This window comes from Tribolium madens, unplaced genomic scaffold (genome assembly GCF_015345945.1).
Source record: "Tribolium madens isolate multiple individuals breed KSU strain unplaced genomic scaffold, Tmad_KSU_1.1 Scaffold_97;HRSCAF=244;Tcas5.2_LG3a, whole genome shotgun sequence".
NCBI lineage: Eukaryota > Metazoa > Arthropoda > Insecta > Coleoptera > Tenebrionidae > Tribolium > Tribolium madens.
Window position 1 is genome coordinate 3,614,012 of NW_025401069.1, and position 20,718 is coordinate 3,634,729.

General features: G+C 33.3%; 1 protein-coding gene across 7 annotated transcripts in view; it reads right to left on the reverse strand.

Moving 5' to 3' along the window:
- Positions 1 to 20,718, reverse strand: part of LOC123015087 (supervillin) — a 43,716-nt gene that overhangs the window by 8,254 nt on the left and 14,744 nt on the right. For 4 of the 7 annotated variants that reach the window (XM_044414551.1, XM_044414549.1, XM_044414548.1 and 1 more), the window contains exons 2-9: positions 16,078 to 19,849; positions 8,167 to 8,501; positions 7,499 to 7,637; positions 5,488 to 7,264; positions 4,680 to 5,041; positions 4,294 to 4,437; positions 4,013 to 4,204; positions 3,540 to 3,948 (exon numbers count right to left, since the gene is read on the reverse strand). In XM_044414551.1, coding sequence (XP_044270486.1) covers positions 3,540 to 3,948; positions 4,013 to 4,204; positions 4,294 to 4,437; positions 4,680 to 5,041; positions 5,488 to 7,264; positions 7,499 to 7,637; positions 8,167 to 8,501; positions 16,078 to 19,774 — 7,055 coding nt within the window. In that variant the 5' untranslated portion in view covers positions 19,775 to 19,849. Of the gene's footprint in view, positions 1 to 3,539; positions 3,949 to 4,012; positions 4,205 to 4,293; positions 4,438 to 4,679; positions 5,042 to 5,487; positions 7,265 to 7,498; positions 7,638 to 8,166; positions 8,502 to 12,882; positions 12,918 to 16,077; positions 19,850 to 20,718 lie in introns of those variants that run through there. The other 3 variants (XM_044414547.1, XM_044414553.1, XM_044414552.1) reach the window with 3 other exon arrangements.

Below are 20,718 nucleotides of genomic sequence, written 5' to 3' on the forward strand. Positions count from 1 at the left end.
TCACATCAAATGATTGAGTTTGTGATATAAACGCAATTAAACCTATTCAGTTTAAAGCATTTTATTATTGGCTCCAAATTGATAATAGATAAACTTCAGTATTCCGTACTTCTTAAAACTCAAAAAATTATACATACCTTCGTCATTTTCAAAGATTCTAGTAAGAGCTTTTTAACACAAACTTATTGATGTGCTTGTGAAGCAGTCACAAGCAATCAAAACATTATCTAGCACCGTAAGTGTACCAGGTAGTGACAGCTGCAATGCTGTACGCGCACTGAATAAACTAACTTCGTGCGACTACGACTATGGCACGAGATAAATATAAAAGCTGCTCTATTATGGAATAAAATCATCGTTCGATGCGCTTAGTCTTTAGAAATATCTATATGACCTGACTCTAGGGGCTACCAAACAGAAAAAATTACAAAAATGTATGTTTAAACACATTTCGTTTAATAAATCTTATTTTACATTATATCCACAATAGAAAAAATAACGACGAGTGCGTTAATAACGAAAAACAAAATTAACTTATGGTAAAAAATAATAGTCGAAATAGGTCAAAAAGCAGTGACCTCAGAAAACGGTTCATTCAATTAGCTTTCTGACTATGTATGTACCTGCAATGTGGCATGAAATTGTCGGCCCACCTCTGGGTTTGTTTTACGTTGTTTTATAATCAAATTTTCGTAGAGCATTAAAAATCAACTTGGTGACCTTTCAAAGAGATCTTTTGTTCCAAAACACTAATCATCTTCCACACGATTGCAGACGATCCCTGTGAACTTTTCAAAGAGAAATATTTGTTTGAATTTTCTCCGACATTATATTAAAGATTAAAAAATAGTAAGTAGGTCGGCACGATTGAGGTATCGATTGGATCAGTATAGATACTCGTACTTTGTGAATAATAAATGAATAAAAACCGAAGAGTTTATTTTATTAATAATCCTATCCGCTATTTGAATGAAGCAACAATAATCAATACAGACAATGCAGTAGATTAACTTCCGTTTTTCAAATTTGTTACAAAACAAGGTTTTACAAATAAAACTAATTTGTACATAATTTTAATTGATTATTAATTTAAAACAAGTGAAATTACTCCATCCTTCCCATTAAGTAACTTCGATATTAGATAATTTGTTAAATTTTAAATTAATTTCTACGCATACATATTTAACACAAAGTACTTTCTCACTTCGTTATCAATTTCACAAACTATAAATACTCGTACGTATAAGTACATAGTGTGTTAGAGATAATATAAGAGAGTTTCTAGATCAATATCTCAATTATCAAAGTATAAAAATATATACATACTTGGAATTAAACAAATAAACCTGAAATCGAAAAAAGCTTCCAAGTATGTTTTATAACAGTTTTCATTGTTATTTTAATGGCTAAAAGATGCACTATTGCGCAGTAGTGCGTAAAAGTGACATTTTTACGAACTAGTGCATAAAACTATAACTTTTGACAATTTTAAGGACTTGCTTTGAGTGGAATTCCTACTTGATTCCGCTATTCCAAAGTTTAAGTAATTTACTTTCCTTTGATGAATTAAAACATAAAAATAACAATTTACGCTTTAGTAAACAATTACGCAATGAATAATTTTGTAATGCCTTTAATTATCTTAATACTTCAAATAAGTGAACCTCACACTAATGACATGAGGCACACAAACTTGCTGAACAGCTGATGTCATTGTGCATACAAGACCATACAATTGATAGAGTATTGTAATAAACTGATAACACTAGAGTACTTATATAGCAAACAATTGACTTAATAACACAAATACACCTTCTGTTTCCAATTCAAGTATATTTTAACAATAACAAATTTTATTTCTTAACTGTTGAAAATTTAATTGATTATTGTACGAACAAATAATTTTCCGTTATCTCAATGATGTCGCATTGGGCTAATAAAACCTAATTTAAAACTGTTAATATAAAAAAAAACACTAACATAGCTTATGTGACAATAATTTATTTCTTTGTTTAGTTATGTAAACCTAAAGCTAAAACAAGTTTCCTTGACACCTTACAAATTCTCGCCTGTAATATGTGATTAGAAAAAACATATACAATACAAGCGTATTTATAATTGCATTTTATAAAAAAAATTACACCGATACACGTGACAATATATGTATGTATACCTTTATAAATCCGTGAAAGTGTCACTAGAAACTTACGACTGTTCTGAGCAAGGCCTTAAAGTAAGCGTTTCGTAAATATGTATATTTTACATTCTTGTCCTTATCAAACAGGTGCGATTATACAGTTATGTTACATTTTTTCGGCTATACCAGAAATCAAAGTACTTATTTTATTTTGTTATTTATAATTAAAATTTTTACACCTAGAAGATTTTAATACAAAACGAACTGCTTCGTAAAGTTCAATTTGAATCAAACGCATTAAAACACACCTACTGCATGCAAAGATCGTAAAATGTTTTACGACCTCTGCATCGATTAATTCCTAAAAAATAACCGATGATAATTAAGACCTGCTTTAGAGAAATCAATAACTGCGATCTTAGAATGAGGCTTCTTCAAGGATTACATTCGAAAGTATCTTCGTACACAAGACTTATCTTGGACTTTATGTACTACTTTAATACAAGCTATATTTGCTCCTGCATGTTGACTGTTGTAATTACATAGATATTAATGGAGACAAGTCTTTTCCTATGTTGTTTCATTTTAATTTTGACTGAATAATCTCATATTAAACTTACAAGAAAGATACTTGTTTAGTAATCACCACCATGATGGCCTTGTACACCTATTTTCAAGATAAGAGGCAGAGTTACCTAGGACTACCACAGTACGTGCATACTTTGACCTATTCGGTATTTATAAGACGAGCAAACAATAGCAAATACCGAAACTAAGGCTAGAATTTTTTTTGTACCTTTCTTTCCATGCAAACTTTGAGAAAAAGAGGTTTCTTATAGTAGTCGTAACGTTATAAAATACATTCAAGTTTTCAATTTGAACACTGAAATTATTTATAAAGGTCCTCAAACTTTTGTTTACAAAACAAAGTGAAATTATCTGCAAACCGTTAATAATTTATTATGTATTACAAAAGAAATTACTGAGCATGAAATAAATTCACTAGTACGCCCAAATTATTAAATAAGCGAAAATAAACCATGAACATTGAAAACCACCAGTTTTTACACGTAAAAATTATCCATTTCTGCGCCTAAAATTTCTTGACTTGTAAAAAAAACTGCTCACAATTCTGTAATTAATGTATAAAAATACATATTAAAGATTGATTAACACTTCTTGTAGAAATAACTATCTCATATCTCTAAAATAAAATAATAAATAAATAAATAATAATACTAAAATAAAAAAATAACTCTATAATAAAAATTGGGTAATTTCTGTCATTGTAAGAGAGCAAGTTGTATTATACTTTGTAAATCTACACAAGAAATTCAACCAAAAATACACCACAATGGCATTCCGACATTCTTAATGTAAATAAATTTAGGAAAATACTCACTTAACCTTCAGCTTGTTTTCATTCTTAAAGATGCTCCTGATTTCTCGTCCCCCTGACGATTCACCATCGGACGTCTCACTGCTGGATTTAAAAACTTTATTTTGCCGTTTGGGAGTGCTACGTTCCACTTTAATTTCGGGAGTTTTCACACCGCAAGAGACACTGGCGGCTTCTGAATCCGATGCCGAATCGTTACAAGAGATACCCTCGTCATAGGTCACATCCGCCACTTCCGATTTCAAAATTGAGCACCGATTTTCGTAGTCTGAAGTACCATCGAACGAATCGCGTTTTTTAAGAACGGATCGCGGATGCGGATACGAAGAATCGCCGCGATTGCGAAAACTGCCGGAAGACTTTAAAATGCCTCTTCTTTCATTCGTTGTATGGTCACCACTTCTACCATCTTCTAAAGAAAACACGAAAAAAATATCAGCATTATGTAACACATTATCAGTATTAAAAAAGCACACCTAAAGCAAATGCAGTAGGGGAAATGCAGCGTGCATTCTCGACTTCATCGGAAGTAACAGGTTGGGTTTGAAACCGATTAGGGCGCCGTTTAGGAACATCTCGTTTTTGAACATTATTCTCTTTCAGGGTGACGTTAAAGAACTTTATCCTCTCATGTAAACTTAGATTAGAAGGATCGGCTTCTTCTTTGTCTGACCAAACACAAAAGCAAAATAGAAAAAAAAAAAAAAAACATGTGTGGTAAAACAATACCAAGCAAAAACACTAATTGCACTTTTACCTTCAGAATCGTCAGAATTCTCTTTGGCTCTTGTTGCTTCTCGAACTTCGTCGTACGTAATCGGTTGAGTGGAAAATCTGCTGGAGGAAGATCTGTCTGATAGATTTGATTTTCTATTGCGATACGAACGAACCCCTACGCCACCTTAAAAAACAAAACACGTAGTCAGTTTAGAATTCACTCAGTCCTTATAAACAATAAGTGTGACAGTTTTATATTTTGAAACTTTCACACTCGCCTTACAGGTAAACAAAGTCTATGACCGTATGCTCGTATACACCGAAATCACAATAACAAAAATCACTTTGAAAACATAAGTTACGAAAAAACTTAATTTAATAAAAATAATTAAACAACCAATGTTGAAACTTTTGTAAGTTTATTACCTTTCACCAACTTCTTTCTCTGTGCTTCTTCGGCTATTGCTTTCATTTGAAGTTCCAAGTTAGCTTCAAGTTTTCCAGACCCCGACGTAACTTCCAGAGATTTATCCTCGTCTTGATCTAACTCAAGCCCGTCTCCAAGAGACTGAAATGCAGAATCGGAAGACATCTTACCACAAACTGCGCTATCCGGACTAGTATTATGAAGCGAAGAGAGGAAACTATTTAGATTACTATCACTCTCCAAAGAAGACGTAAAATCCAGAAGAGAACTTCTGCTCTGATTGGCGACTGGAGATAATAGAGGACTTGACTTTGGAAGTTTTGAAGTATCTTCTATTTGTGGACTCCTCACCAAGTTCAAACTACAGTAAAAATTGTATTTACAATGATGTCATTTTACACACATTAAAAACACTACTTAAGGTGTACAAATGCATATTTATCAAACAAGTCAAAGCTGACAATGCGCAAATCGTTAGTTCTCGCAATGTTCACCTCAACAAAACTGGTTGGGTTTGGTGGCACTAAATCTAATTTTAGTTGATATTTTGGCAAGCAAATCGATATAAAATCTTTAAATTTGTGCCACAAATAACAGTACAGAATAACATAAAGCTACTTATCAATATTTTTAAAGAACAGTTTCTCTTTGTGGTTATTTTATTTTAAAAGATCTTGAAATAGCGTGCGGAAATGCTGTGCTAAAATTAACTCATTTCACTCTGCTTTTGTTTCATTGTGGAACAGTTTATTTTGACAAACTATAGCGACTTCTTATGCAAAGAACACAATTTCCGTCATATCTTACCTTGCCTCGAATTCATTAGAAGTCACTGGCTGGGTCCTATATCTATCACTAGTTCTCTTTACACTTGTCCTTTTTGGGATAGCTCCAGTGGAAGTACTGCTTTCAAAATTCATCACAAGTTCGGAAACGGATAAAGGTCTCGGCTTCTTCAATTGCCTGTCCTCTTCCTTGTGTTTAATATCAGACTTGACATTAAAGTCGGCACATATAGTATGCGACCTTCTTGAGCTTCTAAACTGAATAACTGACTCATCGTTTGTATCACCACAAAAAGACAATCTAGGTCTTGCTCCCTCCTCTTTACCACCATTTTGTTTGAGTATCGGTTTAACATCACATTCACTTTCGTTAAGAATACCATGTTTAATACTAGAAAATGGTCTACTTTCTGAATTTAAATCACTTTCACGTTCTAAAGAATTTCGCGATATTTTCAAAATGGGCTTCTTCGGCCTATCCTCACACTCATCTGTGTCTGTGCTCGACTTTTTCTTCAAAATCGGCTTAGGCGTCTCGCAATAAGAATTATCATTGTAGGAACTCTCCTCAGAAAAACTCTTCTTCTTAAGAATAGGCTTAACACTCTCATTTTCGAGCACCATTTCGGCCCCTCCAGCTGCAGCAAGAATCACAGCTGTGGTAATAGATACGTGAGGAGTACTACTAGTTGAACCGGCACTACTTGCTCCAGATCTTCTCTTTAAAATCCCTTGAGGAGAGTTGAGAGAATGATCGTCATCTTCAGTTTTCGACGTTTTTCGTTTCAATATCCCGTGAAGATGTTGTTCGGGCGATTGTGTTCTTGTTAATTCTTCCATAGAAGACCTGCGTTGATTTTTAAGTATTGAGCGAGAGTCTGGTACTTTGTTAGCCACATCGGGACTACAAGATCTATGTCGCATAACTTGAGACTCGTCTAAACTACGCCTTTTTTTCAAGATTCCTTGTTTTCGGTTTGTCGTAGCCGGTTCAATGACACTTGGTGAAAATGTGACAGGAGGAGTGTGAGTTGAAGAAGATCCACCTTCAGTTCTGTGATCATCTTGTGATACTTTGCGTTTTAATATCGATACTGGAGCGGTATTTGGCACAGATTCTACAATGACAGGCTCTTCAGCTATTTTCTTTTTTAAAATAGAAAACGATTGATGAAGCTTATCTGAAGCTGAATTCCTGCTAACTTTGTCTACTCGTTTAGTAGAACTATTACTTAATGACCTCTTTATTTGTTTAGGCAGTTCTTCGTTTTTACTGGCAAGTTTCTCGACCTGTTTCAGCGTTTCTTTAGTTAAAGCCGTTAATTCTTCCATTTTTTTACTAATACTTTTATAATTCTTACTACTATCATTATCAGACAAACTTCTAGATGCGGTAGCTTTATTTTCTCCATTAATTTTAGATGTGACGCTTCCTCTTCTATTGTAAGATATTTCCTTATCTGACGTAAAGTTGTCAAAATCTGTGTTCACTGGTTTAAATTTATCCTTCGGACTGGATGACACCATTGAACGTCTGACTGCTGGTTTAGTTCTTCCCATTTCGGAATATGAAGGAGTTATGCCTTTTCGAGCATTTTCCATGTGTATGCTTAGTTCTGATTTTCGAGGAGTCAATCGTGGTGAGGCAGTGTTGGGTGATGTAGAAGATTGCGGCGATAAGAAAGGGGCAGTGAGATTTGAATCACTTTTAATTTTATCATCGTTCGAACTGTCTGCGGTCTGGTCTAAAACTTCTTGAGGGAAGAACCGGCGACGCCGTCGGCGATTCTTTACATCGTCTGAAAAAAAAATAATGCTTGATTTTTCTCTGATAAAAACAATTACGCAATTACGTTAGAAGTTTAAGTATGTTAGAAAAATCTAGAATCAACGGTTGTCTTGGCTCTCGTTGAAAGGGTAACGAACAAGAAATAATACTTCTTACAGAATTCACTGTTCTATTTTAAATCAACTTTCTTGAGTTAAAAATCTTACATAAAAAAATAAACAAAAAAGTTGACAGTAGCACTTACCAGCTTCTAAATTGGGCACCTCTTCAGAGTTTAAAGAACGATTGAGATTAGATTTTCGTTTGCTGCTTTTGTCACGTTCGATGCGTCGACTTCCAGAAACACCTGATTCATTACTGGCTGATGTGACAGGAGTTATCTTCTGGAAAAAAAACAACTTGTATACAGCAAAAAATAATGTAACTATTAATTCAAATAGATTTTGACGAATGACTGCGTTTGACAAAAACTAACACATTTGTTGTGTTTATCAGTAAAACAGAAACTCTTATAATAATGATTATAGGCAGCAACTAATCGACGCAATTCTCCACACACGCACACCCACAAATACAAGAGCAGTGTCCGTTGATGGAGAGGTGACCATCACGGGCCAGTGGTTACAGTGCTTTACAGTCGTGTATCAACCTGTTTTGAATTTCAACAACAAACGAAAAACGGTGTTAATTTAGCTTGAAAGAAATGTGTTTTCTTAATAATAATATCTCAACATCAGTATTCAAAACTTGTATAATTTAAGTCAAAAATGTGTGGAAATTTTGTTTTAATTGCAATTATATGAGTAAAGTAACAAATCCCCAGAATAATTTATCATTTATCTATTAATTTAGATCAAATTCTGCTAGACTTATTACAAAAGTAAGAAAGACTCGTTCATTTAAGTGTTTTACCTCTTGTAAATCAAGTTTAGTCTTTTGAGGACTAGAACAATTTTCTTGCGACGAGATGGCAGCCCTTAAGCGCGAAGTTCGCGTAGTCCGAGGCCCCTCTGAGCTGCTGGAATTGCTGTCTTTGCTGTTACGTCTTTGACTAGTCGGAGAGTCGATATGTATCTTATTAAATTGGGCGGCGAGTTCTTTTCTCCGTTGTTCCTTGTAGCGGGCAATACGTTCAGCCCTGCTGTCCTGACCCTCAGACATAATTGTCGGATCTGATAAATTTCCAGAGGAATGAGGTCGTAGCCATCGAGGTAAGCGAGAACGTAAGTGTCTTGACGGATGTTTACCTATAAAATAATGTTAAAGAAATTGTCTCAAAAAAATTATTTATGCAAAACATAATATTTACAAAATTTAAAGATACAGAGCCAAGAATGTTGTGATAAAAATAAAGCAAACGCAAACGTAAATTGTCAGCTTGCGTAATACAATGTTAACTTTGTGTGAGTGATTGTGGCTTAGATTCAGATAAACTACAAAAATCTACTCATGCAAATTTTATGATTAAATTAATAAAATAATCAATTTTGCTAATTAAAAAGTAGCTGAATACACAAAGAAACAGTCGAGACATGGATATTGATTGCTGTTGCGACAAAGACGAAACTATAAAATTGCTTTACTCCCGTGTGTCGTACGAAATTTTTTGCATCAAGACGAGTGTCAGATCTGAAAACAATATTCTGCACAATTATAATTAAGATTATTGCTTTTAAATAGTAAAAAAATTGATTATTTTGCTTTTTTTTAAATAGTCGAAATCGAAAAAATAAGTGTTTTTTTTTTCAGGAAAACTTTAAAGAGCTTTGTAAAACTCTTAATACTTATTAATACTTAGTTTTGGAAGAAGAAATCGGCTTAATTCTCGAAATATATTATGCCTAACAACACCTTTCTCTAAAGAAATAAAAATTGAAATCAGCTTTTTAAGCATAACAGCGATGGACAACTCGCGATTATGTCAATTCCATTAAATTCTCTATCGTCTCTTTCTATTGTCACAGGCCCACATCTTCCATGAAACGTTGAGCTCAAAAATGTTTAGGACGTAAATTTGAAATTGCAGTTTTTTAATTTTTTTCCATTTCTACTCAAAAAAGTAGACACATTTTACAAAGTGATCCACAATAAATGAATCTATTGGTAATCCTAACTCTAATTTTTAAAGGTTACCATTGGAGTACGTTTTTGATTAACAATTCAACAATCTTGAGGAGTGTACGTCAACAAGTATTTGTTAAGCAAAACCACATCGGGTTGCGGTGTTTCAAATTATTAACAAAAATACTTTCAAATCTGTTACCAACAGACTCAGTCTTTCTGGATGACTTCGTATTATCACTAAATAAAATTGAAATCGTTTGCTTTGTTTGACAAACTTCGCATTTTAATGGCAAATAGTAATTGAATTCAAATTCGTTAACGTGTCAGTAACAAAACAAGAGTTTTATTCCACAACTCACGCATGCTCTACTTGCATATTTAAATTATTTTTATCATTATTTTTTAAATATTTGATTTTTTTTTAATTTATAAAAGGTTAAAAACAAAATATTATACTTAGTAAAATTAATTATATTTTGGTAACAATTAAAAAAATAAACAATAACATTTTACAGTTATCCGCGGTTATACATACGAAGATATTCATCGTTGCCATTACATAACCAAGTAAAGCATAAATCATTAAAGTTGATGACCATGGACACTTAGTTAAACTGCAATAACTTTCAAAAAAGCTTTTTTATAATTCCAGGTATTATTTGCTTGTGAATCTTGTGGTGACTGATGACTAATGAATAATGATATAAGTTAATCCCGCAAACTTTAACTCTTTCGAACACAAGTTAGGTAGGAACAAAAAAATTAATTTCGTATATTATTCCCAAGGTTTATAGCATAATTTGCCATAGTTACTCCATGAATCTTATTTGATGTTTCAAATTATCGAGATATTAGGTTTAGAAAGTTGTTAAAGCATCGTGAATATTCCAAACAAAAATAGGCATTCAACGTAAATAACAATCAATTGCATTCTTGTACGATCACATCATTAAAATAACAAAATGTTTGAGTTTGATGGAAACAACCCAAATTCCTCGATAACAACCAATTTCTAACATCGTTCAGAAAGAAATCGTTCTCAATCTCTTTCTATATCAAAGATAAAATAAATCTATTCTCAAAATAATTAGTTTTGGTTAAAGACCTTTCATCACCGTCAATGAAAGGTATACTTGACCTATATAAACAAATTTCGTTGAGAATTAAATCACCTTAGGATGTAAATTTACATCTCCATGGTCAGGAATGCGTCACGACTACCTTGTGGTTTGAGTATATCCTTTTGCAGCAATGAAAACATCTTTCATTTAAGAGAGATTTAGTAAATTTTCCTTTAAACGCCATTAGAAAAACATTATTTATCAACAAGAATTGTAAAAAAATGTCGATTTTTTTTTAAAACATAATTAGCGATTTTAAACTACCAGTCTATAATAATCAACTTTCTCCTAATGAAAAACCTACAACCAATCTCATTATACATACCATCATGAAAATTCAGCAAATCAATTTAAAAAATAGCTACCTGCATTATGTAAGTAGGTCAAAAAAATCTAAAGACATTGCATATTCGTGTACAAATAGTCTAGAAAAAGGAACATATAAAAAACTAAAAATTATCTCAACATGAACACATTATCGCATGAACAACAATAAAATGATGCATCTTTATTAATGAAATGTGTAAAATGTTTGTAATAATAAAATCAGTGCTGTTCCAAATATGCGGAATTTTTAAACTATAAATGTTTAAGCATATTTTAATCGTTCATTGTACTACATTGTTACGGTTTACTTTAACAAAGTTTTATTAGATAAAGGTACATAAACTTCTATTAGACAAAGATTTATTTTCTTCAGATTTTATTTACATATAACGCTGACTAATGTTGATGATTTTTGACGTACCTACTTATTTACTCCTCTTGCAAAAAAGGTTACTAATGATATTATTACTATTATCATCATTTAACCAAATTCTGTTGGCGCGTAAAATGCCCACAAACTTTTTTACATTAAAATTAAAAAGAGTCTCCTCACCATTTAACCATTAAAAAGTCTACTTAATGCGTACAGATTGTCTAGAATAAGAAAGGTCCTAAGTCGCGGGTGCGCAGTGAAAAAAATAAGAGTGGGGACAGGAGCTTTTTTTGTAGGCAGTTCACATAGGCACACTTTCGCAAAAAATATAGTTCTTGCTGCAAAATGGAGTTTGATCGATACAAAAATAGAATAAAATTCTTTCACAGACTGCACCCCAGCTAATGCTAAAGCAATTGTACATCACTCAGAGACTCGTTCTTTCTATATTCTGCGCATCTCGCGGTCTTTCTTATTTTAGCCAATCTGTACGTAACCTTCACACACCAACAGAATTTTGTCAAACACTACATTACAACCTATCAGAAAAAGAAATTAAAAACATTGCAGTTACGTACCAATGGCCTGTCCCCAAATTGGTTCAATAAGTTTACATAAATCACTGCAAGATAAATCGACTGTTCTCGATAAATGTACATTCAATTACTTTAATCATTAACGTTTGTTTGATATTAAAAAGATAATGCATATCTCTTTATTATCTATTTCCTTTCTATTTAAAATTCGTTCAATAAAAATAATGCTAGTGCGCTTTACAACAAAAGATAAAAGAAATAAATATACAACAAACTATTACTTTACATGGCGCGTTGTCCCACAATTCATTAATGTTTACAACGGTGTTATCTTTCTTTTACTTCTTCCCAATCCGTTTCATTGAAGTCTATAGTAAAATTTTCTCATATTATTTTGTATTCATATTCTTACCCAACATCAATACTACAGCAAGAATAATTGGTAATTTGATAACTGATTAAATTAATTCAAGAGTTCTAATGATGTACCAATGTGCCAGTATTAACTTTCTCATAAAAACAGTTTATTCGAAAATCTAAAAATCTTTCAATATTTTTTAAAACCATTATTCAGAGTGGAGAGTGGTCATGGATACAAATTTTTTAAACGAAATCACATCTTTTAATAATTAACGAAAACCTCTGTAGACTTTATTTTGATATTGATATTATTGTAATGTATTCCCAACCATTTTTTTTTAATTAATAAAGAAATGCCTCTTATGCACTATGACATGCATTCCTACGAAATTACAACCCAATTTCCAAAAAAAAAAACAACAAAATAAGAGTGACTGTCATACCTACGCTAATGTCACTACCGCATGCTTTATCAACTTTCTGTGTCTACAAAACACAAGATAAGTCTTTTCCGCTATGATAAGGTTTTAAACTAATTTATAGGGCAATACACAGCAGCGCTATAAACTTACATTATTACTTCTCCAAATAAAAATAAATAAAAAATAATCGCGACTAGTTAAACGCACATGAAAATTTTAATTAAAACAACAGCACTGCACCAAACAGTACATCAGTAAAATAAACACAGAATATTTCACACAATTTAAACTATTAATATAACACGAATAAAAACCACAGACCCTGGATAACCAAATCCTGAGACCTGCGACCCTTATGGGCTGTACAATAAACGAACCCAAACAGAAGCACGCGCAAAGTGACAGTATTGAAAGTTGGAACCAACCTGTAGCTCTTGGCATGCAGTTCGTCATGCTCGCGCTGACTCACCATACACCAATGAACAAACTCATTCAGCGCAAGAATATGGAAAGAAAGGTTAACCTACTGCAATGCTAAAGCACTGAGAAAGCGGAAGTAGAACAAATATTTATGGAACGACATACACGTTTATGTCAAATACTAATTTTCTAATTTCAACTCAACGCACTTTCATTGAAACCGATATTTACATAGGCATATTAGTGCTTGTATAATTGCAATTATATTATTTTAAAAACCTTAATATTATTATGCAACTATGTATAAGACAAGCTCACATTCCCATAAAATAAGATTAATAAATATAGGTATTGTTTGTAATTATTGAGTTTAAATAAACGTTTCAGCTATAACTGTGTTAATTTAAACATATTTATTAAACGATCAATATTTCACCTTCTAAAACAACACTTGATCAGTTTCTCTTTTACCTGCCCATCTTCTCAAATCTCAGTTCGATGGGTTTAAAAATAAAGCATCAAGACATTAAAAAAACTAGGTATAAGACATAACATTCATTCTTATACAAATATCCGAACAGGTGTTTACATTTTCAAGCAAGTGTCAAAGTTAAAAGTAGCTTGCTTATGATTCAATTTATTTAAATAGCTCTCATTCAGAAGTGATGCCCATAAATTTATCACTTTCACTAATCTCTTTACCCAACCAAAAGCTTAAATTCTGAAAAAATAAAAAACACTTTATAGGTGCACTTGACTTGGTTCAATTATCGAAGAAAAACTTTTAAAAAAAGCCCAAAAACACCACGAACGTCGGTAAAAAAATCATACACCAGTTCCGAAAACAGATGCACATAACTTCTTTACCACATAGATCAACTAAAAAACCTTTGCACGTTATCTAAGTTGTTCTAAAATGTTTTTCAAAGACGTGACTATATAAAATAGAAATGACTGCATAAGGTAATTGATTAAAATCGAAATATGTAATACAATTGAAAGTTTGTGCTTGGCAAATTTCCAATCAAATGTTAAAAAATACACATAAAAAAATCTCACAAACCCCCTAAAATATTTAAAATATATCAGCAAACAAATATTGCATACATATCGAATTTTGATAACACATTGATAACAACTTCAAAACACTTCTGAATTAATATAAAAAATCTAGCTTAGTAAAAAATGTACAAGTTTAGCAATGACAATTTAACCGTTTCGTTTAATGTCACTAACCCTATTATTTACAAAAATACCTACAACCAGAGATAAATAGATATCTAATTAGTCGTGTAATCAGACTAGATTTATGTAAAAAACATTTACTTCAAATTACTGACCAAATAATATAAAACAGCCTTAAACAGTTCGTAGAAATACAAAGGTAAAGATAAAATACATTATCTCTGTTGTGCAATTTTCTGCCATCAAACAATGAGCAAAGAAAAACTCACAAAATAAGGAAATAAATACTTTATTTAACTATAACTAATATGACCAACAATAAATTAAATAACTACTAAACAATTAGCTGAAATTATAACATCGGCAAGTACTTGGATCACATTGTATTATGACGGTGGAAAATGAATTATTCTCCACAATAATAGTCATTTGTGGTGGCATTTAAATCAATACAGAGTTAGGCAACCAAAAATACACAAAAAATGACGGTAAAAACGATAAATCGGACACAAAAATGTTTTACAAATAGAAAATGTTACGTTAAAAATTGTCTAAAGTGGACTTAGCATGTCTATTAATATTATCAATTTTCGTATTTCTAGTAGTTGGAAGAAAGGATGTTAGCTGGTAGACACGTTGGCAGTTACCTGAAGTTGGTTGCTGATAAAGGAAATGGGCGGCGACTGTTACAGTATACCTACAATAAAACACACGACGTCACTAATGCCATTATTTTTATTATTAAGAGTGCAGGCTCATCAAGTTAGTTCTTTTCTGGTGCAATAAAGACAATAAGTGCTACATTGTTATTACACTGCTAAGCTGTTGGATGAAATGATAACATTACTTTGTTAACACTGGTCGGTATCGAAATCCAGGTAATAAATTAATAAATATGTAATTTTCAGGAGAGGATGTACGCAACATAAAAAAAGCTCTAATTTAAACATTAAAATACATTAATAAAATAACGCATTTCAGGTGAAACAATAGGTTTAACAGAACGCATGTGTATTGATGGTTGTCTAAACGAGTTTAATTAACAAAATTATCGATTAAAATTATTGAGAATTATTTCATTTGTTAAGTGCATAATATATAATAAATTTGAAAGTAAATTAAGTACGTTCAATTTCACATTCAAATTAAATAATTAACCTGCCAATACTGTTTACTTTTTTAATTTCGTGAACAACTTTCATTGTTCCGTCCCGACAAAATAAAACTTAAAAGAAACTATAACGTTTTATTGATAAAACAATTTTGTACAACAAAATTTACAGAGAAACTTAACACAATGTATTTGGCATTTATCGTATTTGTTATTATTCTTAGAATATGTAAACAAAATTGTACAAATAATCTTCATTATGGGCAAATAAGTGACAAGAAAATGGAAATATACATTAAAACAAAACATGCTTGTTTTTAAAATATTAGGGCAGCTATGAAAGATAACACTGCAAACAAAAGTCCTAAAATAGCTACAAAATCAAGAGAAGCCAGCTGATGGGCACATGCAATTCCGTAAGAACATGCAACAGCCACTGTTGCGGGGTCACGGTACCAGGCAGGAGATGGTTTTCTGTCATCATCAAGAATGTGCCCACTTTCACCCCTTTCGTTACTTCTCCTTCTAAAATCCATAACGCTATCAGACGAGGTTCCTGGTTTATTCAAATCAGATTCACGACAAATCATAGATTGATTTTGTAATATTTGATTATTTCCTTCGTTTTCTGACAACTTCGATGATTCTAAAACCAATTTAGGCGATTTCAACGAATCTAAAGAATCTAAATGACCGCATTTCTCTAAACTTGGTGAGCTACCGTCGAGTGGACAATTTGGACAAAAACCTGAACTGCTATCGACGTCTAATAAGCACACGTAATTAGTAGAGAGACTATCATGGTTAGAATCGTAAGTTTGTGAGTTAGAGACAATGAATGGTTCAAGATAGGCACATTCTTTGAAGTTGGAAGCGGCATCTAAAACACCAACACACGCCTCACCTGTAACCGTTTCATCGTTTTCTTCATCGTTTTTGTCATTTTCTTTCGATTCTACCGCTCTACTAGTCAAGTCAAGATCAAGACTGACATTGTTCTTCAACTCTTGGAAAGTTGCAATCAACTCTGCCTTGTGTTCTTCGAACGGAGATGTACATTTCACATCTTCGACCGGAGCTTCATTAAGATTCAACTCTTGATCAGAAATCAAATTTTCATAGTCATGGTCTGATTCACACGAAATCTTTACGGGGGATTTCTCCTTGACTTTAGAATCATCTCTTGTTAAAACAACATTTGCAACAGACTCTTCAAGAGTAGATTCGGTATCAATTTGCCCCACTTCTTCCAAAAGAGGTTTTGCAGATTCTATTAAATCCGTACTGTCAACAACACCTTCTAAAAGTTTTTCACATAACTTTGCCTGTTCCGACACTGCATCAATGTCAGACAAAGTCTTCGTCAATTCGTATTTGTTCAAATTTTCATCAGCAGGACTTTTCTTCCTTTTGCGGTCTTCAAAATTTTTCAATTCTTTGGCTATGCGTTCATTTGTTTCTCTAGCTTCTGTAGCCAATGCTGACAGCAAATCGTCAAGAGACGAATCTCGAGACTCAGTTTTACGGTCTTCAAGTGGAGACACCGGAATCGGAGTTGACTCTTTCGGTGACCTAGGCGACTTCCGATCGGGTGTTAAGCCTCTCGGTGGTTTGGCTTGTAAGTGGTGATCCGACATCTTCTCACCGGAAGCCTTTAAACTATTCAAGAAGTTCATCCTACTTTCAGTTATACTGTCGTTAGCGTTATTTGTATCGGTGTCGCTAAGAAATGCTCTTCTGGTTGCACTAATTTTGTTTTCCTTTTCAATAAGAACCTGACGTGCTATTTCCATTGCATCTGCAATGTCTGTTAACGTTTTTGACTCATTACTCTCACTGTTGTTTAATTTGTGTTTTCCCAAGCCTTTGGCTAAGATATTTTTATTTATTATACTGCCGATATTTGCAGATAGTGACCTCACTGCTCGTTTTTTCTTCAATGAATCGAGATCCAACTTTCTTTGTTCACACGAATTATTATTCTTAAGATCATCCGGAGACAAGGGTGGAAGAGCTGGTTCTTTACTCTGATCTTTCCGCAAGTTACGAAAAGCCAAGTCGTCTTTAACCAAATCCGGTATTTTTCGTGGTTGAAACAAGGGTCGCGGAATATTATCGGGCACAGCATGAAGATAATCACTATTAGCAGCTGGTGATATAGGCCCTAAAGGTATACCAAAAGGTGGCTGTGGTTCTACAACTTTAGGGCAATTATTGGCAAACTTAACATTTCTATAAACCACATCATCTAAAGTAATATCAGGTTCTTTAGAGATTTTATTTGGCACATCATGTTCCTTTGGCATTTCTCTTCCATAAACTGGAGATGCGTTTAGGTAACTAATTTTAGATAAAACACCTTGTGGATCATTAATTGTGGCAGAACGTTCTTTATTTAACTTTCTAAAAGCCATATCATCGGCTCTTCTATCTATAGTTTGACTTTTTCTCATAAAACGCTTACGTCTTGGAGAACCAATAGAATCAAAAGGTTCGTAACTAAAACTAGAATCGCTCAAAGCTCCTCTCGACGTAGTCCAATTGGAATAAACTTCGTGTCCTTCTTCTTTTAATTTCTGTTCAGCAGCATCCTTTTCTCGTTTCTCAGCTCTTTCTAAAAGATCCTCATCACCTAGTCGCAAACTGTTATAAATTGCCTCTAACTCATCAAGAGCTTCTTCTAAATTTGAAGACTTGCGTTTCAAATCTTCATTTTCTTCTTCTTTATCTAATGATTCATTGGTATTAACCGACGTTTCTTTGCACAGTAGAGACATAGAACGGCCGTTTCTCCCCAAATCACCTTCTTCAGTATCTATCGATTTTGTAATATTTTCTGACGTAATATCATTTTGAAGAACGCTAGGTAGAAAAACCTGAGTTTGTACATGCGTCTGGCAGGTAAACATTTGTGGACTTTTCGCATCGATTCTCCTTGTTTTCGCATCATTTTTTAAACTTCTGGAATCTTTGTCTTTTTGTTTCCAAAAATCTAACGCTTTTTGCGTCTCACTTTTGTCAAAAGAAATATTTTCCAAACTATTGTTCGATTGAATGAATATCGGTTTTCTACTTCTCGGTTTTTTATCAGTCAAGTAATTATAATTTTCCAGATTTGGGTTAGTGTGTTGTGTGCGTCTTTGAGAAACATCAGGGGTTGCCGATGACGGTCTTGGTATTAATTGAATGTTGTTTTGTGGTATATGATCTTCCGAAGTCGATCTACAATTCTTATTAAATGAACTAAATTTTTTGGTTTGCACTGCAGGAGCTTGAGAATTCACGTGGAACGATTTCGATTTCATAGGACTATCTAAATAACACGTAGTGGGCCTCACATTTTCGTAATATTGAGCCGTGACTAGTCTTCTAGGATCACGAGGAGGTGGAGGTGGTGGTTGTCGTGCATGACAAGCATTTACATGTCGAGACTCAATTAAACTCAGATTCCGTAACCTATTATTGGGTTTCCCTATAGGAAACTGAACATGAATTATTTCCGATTCGGCTTCCACAGGTAGAGATTTATGTATATTGGCATCACAAGATAAACTACGTTGATTCGAAAGATAATCAATTGAAAGTTTACGAGTACTGCAATTATAGTCGTTCATCGACAAAGGTGGCTTGTACGACGGGTTACTCGTTGAATTGCTAACTTTGATTCGATTATTGTTATGACTAGGAGGTATAGTTGATAATCCCGAAATATTCGATGACTGCAACAAGCTAGAGGACATCGTTTTAGTTTTGTTCATTGAAGGTGGAAGTAAAGGACTTCTACTTAAAGATCTGTTACTATCATCGGACGTTTTCCACTGTGGTACGGAATTTTCCGCATCCGATTTTGACAGTCTTAAAAAGTCTTTTGGATTCTCACCATCTCGTGAATGACGTTTTAAATAGCGTTCCGTCCTTGCCGCACGCGATCGACGAGGTAAAGAACCATCTTTGAAGGTTTGCCCCAAACTGTCATCACTTCTAAATCTAGTGGAAGAGGCAGACCTTTGAGAATCCTCGTCAGAACTGCTATCTCGCTTCAAGTTGACCCTCCTCGCTTCCGCCCTCACTTTTGCTAACCCTTTCCGGTTTCTTCGACTTCCAACTTCCGTTGATCCTGAGATTGAAGTACTTCTTGAATTACTGACCTCTTCAACAGTTACATTTTTAACTGGCTGTTTTACAATTTCTTGCGAATGGGTCTTTGGTAACGATTTACTACTATATCCAAACCCACTGATCGGGTCCGAAAAAATGCTGTGTTCATCGTAGCTATTAAACCCATTTGAATACAGGTGCGAATTACGAGAAAGTACGACGTGGTCGAAAGTTCCGACAGATTTAGTAGTCTTCTTTTTCTTCTCAGGTTTTCGTTTTTTTCGCCCTAAAAAACCTCTCTTCTGCAATTCGTCATCACTGCTACTATCACTTTCGTCTTTCTTTTTTCTTCGAAATAAACTTCCAAGAGACCATTTCTTCTCTTTCTTGGGTGATTTCTCGGGAAAATCATATCCATATCCTAACAAACGTCTTGATAAAGTTGGAGAATAGTAACTGTCAATGTTCTCCTTGTATTTTGATAGTTCTTCAGCACTATTCATGGTAGTGAGTTGTTGCACATCTTTAGCACGAATATTTGAATGGGACGACCAGAATCGAGGTCGGCTGCTCAGGGTCTGAAAAATAATTTAATTAACAAGCATTCTTTCAAATTTACAAATTCTTAACAAAAAAAGTATAAACAGGTATATGGACAGATAACACCTCATATTATACTCTGCCAGTTACTGTTCTAAAGTTAAAGTCAAAAGTGCGAAAAGAATCATTTTGTTTGTTCAGTCACTCAGAAACAGGTAATATCAAAAAAAAATTAAACTTATACAGGGTGTTTCGCATAATTTTACGAGACCTGTGCCTGTTAGAAGCAATCAATAATACATATTCCAATACGAACTCGATTACAAATTTCGAAAAATTGGATAATTTTCTCTAGTTTGTTCACCCTTTCAAAAATTACAACGTTTTTAGTTAATTAGTGATTAAGATAGATAAACTAGCTTCATATTCACGTCGTCTCTTGATAAAGCAAATGATAAATGTTTCTGAAAACTGCAATTTATGACTATTAATGAAAGTGTGATTAGTGATTAGACAACTACTGTCATGGGTTTCCAAAAATTAAATAATTAAATGTGTATTTTTTATATCTAATGTTTTGTTACTTTTGTATATTTTGGTGCGTCCATTAGGTGCAAGCGTCGTAAAATTGTGGGAAACACCCTGTATAAACAATATAACAATATAAAAGTTATAGAAGGTGATTCTTTTAGGGCCTACATTAGAAACTTTTTAACTTCTAATGCAGATAGGAATTTGAAATTTTGTACACAACCCAAATCAACCAGTCTGAGTTCAACTAAATTATTTTCAAAATGGCTGAACTTCCGGAACTACGAGAAATTGGCGCCAACTTTGAAATTTTAAATGGTACCCACTTATTTTTATTGCATTTTTGAATTCTCCTCTTTAAACTAAGTAAAATGTA